At 37.4% G+C, this 2,882-nt stretch overlaps 1 protein-coding gene across 1 annotated transcript; it reads right to left on the bottom strand.

The window, feature by feature from the left end:
- Positions 1-1,114: 1,114 nt before the first annotated feature.
- Positions 1,115-1,959, bottom strand: LOC126617311 (uncharacterized). The gene is made up of 2 exons (XM_050285339.1): positions 1,778-1,959; positions 1,115-1,671 (listed from the first exon to the last, which is right to left on the bottom strand). Exons 1-2 carry the CDS (start codon positions 1,952-1,954, stop codon positions 1,465-1,467), a joined length of 384 nt encoding a protein of 127 aa, XP_050141296.1. The 5' UTR covers positions 1,955-1,959; the 3' UTR covers positions 1,115-1,464.
- Positions 1,960-2,882: the final 923 nt, after the last annotated feature.

The raw sequence follows: 2,882 nt of genomic DNA, 5'->3' as shown, positions 1-2,882 counted from the left end.
TAACACAATATTATCCGTTTTCGGCCCCTGCCTCGCCCTCATGGTTTTGTTTCTGGGAACTCATACGAGAACTTCCCAATAGGTCACCCATCCTAGGACCGTTCTCGCCCGAACTCGCTTAACTTCGGAGTTCCTATGGAATCCGAAGCTAGTGAGTTCCCAAAAGGCCTCGTGCTATATGGAGGTGGGCATGTACATATAAGGCACATCACCTCCTCTCCGTTGTTCGATGTGGGATGTTACAATCCACCCCCCTTAGGGGTTCGACATCCTCGTCGGCACACTCGCACCACACTGCAGAGTGGCTATGATACTATTCTGTCACATCCCAGACCCGGCTCCACCGTAGCATGATATTGTCATCTTTGGGCCTGGCCACGCCCTCATGCTTTTGTTTTTGGGAACTCACGAGCAACTTCCCAGTGGGTTACCCATCATAGGATTGCTCTTGCTCGAACTCGCTTAACACTACTACAAAACTACCCATTACTGGCACAAATAAAAACGACAAGAAAAGGTTATTACTGAGGGATTTTAAGCAAAATCCGATAGAAAATGGTTGCAGTGGCGGATATAATAAGCGACAGAATTGCCTGCGTCAGGAAATGAATTTTCCGACAGAAAATTCTTTAAAACCGACAGTAATTGTGTTGGTTCCAACCGACAGAAAATACAAGAACCGTCAGAATTTGTGTCTGCTATAACCGACAGGATATATATTTATAATAAATAAATAAGACACTTTCTGTCGGTTAAAACCGACAGAACATATATTAATAATAAATAAAATAAAAACAACCACTTTCTGCAGCATTCACTGCATTTTCCAGGTTTTCTATTTATATTTACATGCATACTCACTCAAGCAATTGGGCAATTATCAAATTCGCAGAGACGACGTACCAAAATGATCAACAAACCATGCAACAGGAAACTTCACACAACAGATTACAATCAGTAATACATTTCTTTACAACAATGCTAATATAATGTGGTAATCAAATATATCATTATCTTCTCAATCCATCAAATTTCAGCAACTGGGTCTCTCATTGATTTACCAGAAAACCAGAAAACTGGGTTTTCGATTTCTTAAAATAAAAAAAACCAAATAAGAAGCAATATTCAATTCATCAATCTGATCATTCACAAGAAAAATACTCAAAAATTCATTCGCCAGACAGAACATCAATCACCGAAAACCAAAATCCAAAAAATGATTCAAGATCTAATAAAGTCGAAATCAACAATGATCCAAACAGGCAGACAGGTACGTCGTCTCGAGTCGCTGAGTCGTCGTCGATGACCTTCAGCACCTGCTTCTTCCTCGAAAATGACGGCAACGGGAGCGAGCTCGGCTCCGGCGACACCACGAACGCTGATCCGGCATACATGTCGGTCTTCTGCACCATTTCTGGCCTGGGCCGTAGCCTCCCAGTCCTGATCCCAGCCAAACCACCCTTTTCATTCATCATCGAGTCCAGCGACTCTCCGCGCCTCAAGATCGTGACTTTCTCCATCTTGAACTTGAAGCCCCGAAGGTCGTCGTGGGAGCTGGACCTCTTCGCGACCGGTGCCGCATCCGCCGGGTGCACCTGGATCCTCCTGGATTTGGATCGCACCGCCGTCCTCTATAAACTTCTGCATACCCTCTTTTCCCAAATAGATTTTCTGCCAAAACCCACATCACAAAATATGAATACTATATAAATTTCAATCACTCAAAAATCCTCGAAAACATCAAACAGTTTTTGAAGGAAAACAAACAAAAACCTACCTGAGCTAAAAGCATTTGTGGTATCAGAAATCTCTTCATAGGAGAAGCATTTCCAAGTGGGTATTGGAGAAAACTCTTTTGGATGTGGGTGTGGATGTTGAACTGGAAGTAAATGAGGAGAGAAGAAAATGAGAAGGAAATGAGGAGAGGAGAAAAGGGGGAAGGGAGAAGGCACATGCGCAAGGAAGAGTTGGAGGGTTTTATGTTGGAAAATTAACATTGCTGTCGGTTTTAACCGACAGAAATATTTTTTTAAATATAAACCGACAAAAATTTAAAGAGATTGTTCATTCCTGTCGGTTATAACCGACAGAAAAAAATGGTGGAAAAAAATTTCCGCCCAAAATTTTAAATTCCCTCCCAAAACCAAAATTTTAAATTCCCTCCCAAAATTTTAAATTCCCCCCAAAATTTTGTTACGATTTCAAAAATTAAAATAATAATTGTGTAGTAAATAAATAGATAATATGTATTTAAATATAATACGTTTTTTAAAATTAAATAAATAATTTTTTTTTTGTGAAAATAAATAATTGTTTGGTTTAATAGATAATAATCCATGTAAAATATGCAATAAAGAAACAAAAATATAATTGTACAATGAAAATGTCATCACACAAACTAAGGGGGTGTATTCAATTGGGATTTTAAGGGATTTGAATTCTTTTAATGAATCTAGGTGTATTCAATCAGGATTTCAAGTGATTCTCTGAAATTTTAGGTGTATTCAATTAGAATTTTAAGATAATTTATTAAAATCCTTAGAAATCTGGGTGTATTCAATTAGGATTTTAAAGAAGTTTATAACATTCCAGGTGTATTCAATTAGAAATTGATTTTAAAGAATTTGATAAAGTTGAGGAATTAGAGGGAATTGAAGAGATTTCATAGTGTATTTTAAACATCCATAAATCTCACCTCTTCCCATGAGATTTCAAGGGAATTGAATTAAAATTTTATATGGAATCTCTACAAATCAATTAAACTCCATAAAAATCCATGGATTTATAAATCCATTAAAATCTCTCACATTCTCAATTGAATACACCCCCTAAATATTGTCTAATCAATACTTGAAAAATATAAATAAAAATTTAGCACAAAT

This window comes from Malus sylvestris, chromosome 3, assembly GCF_916048215.2.
Source record: "Malus sylvestris chromosome 3, drMalSylv7.2, whole genome shotgun sequence".
Lineage (NCBI taxonomy): Eukaryota > Viridiplantae > Streptophyta > Magnoliopsida > Rosales > Rosaceae > Malus > Malus sylvestris.
This window is presented reverse-complemented; position numbering and strand designations above follow the sequence as displayed.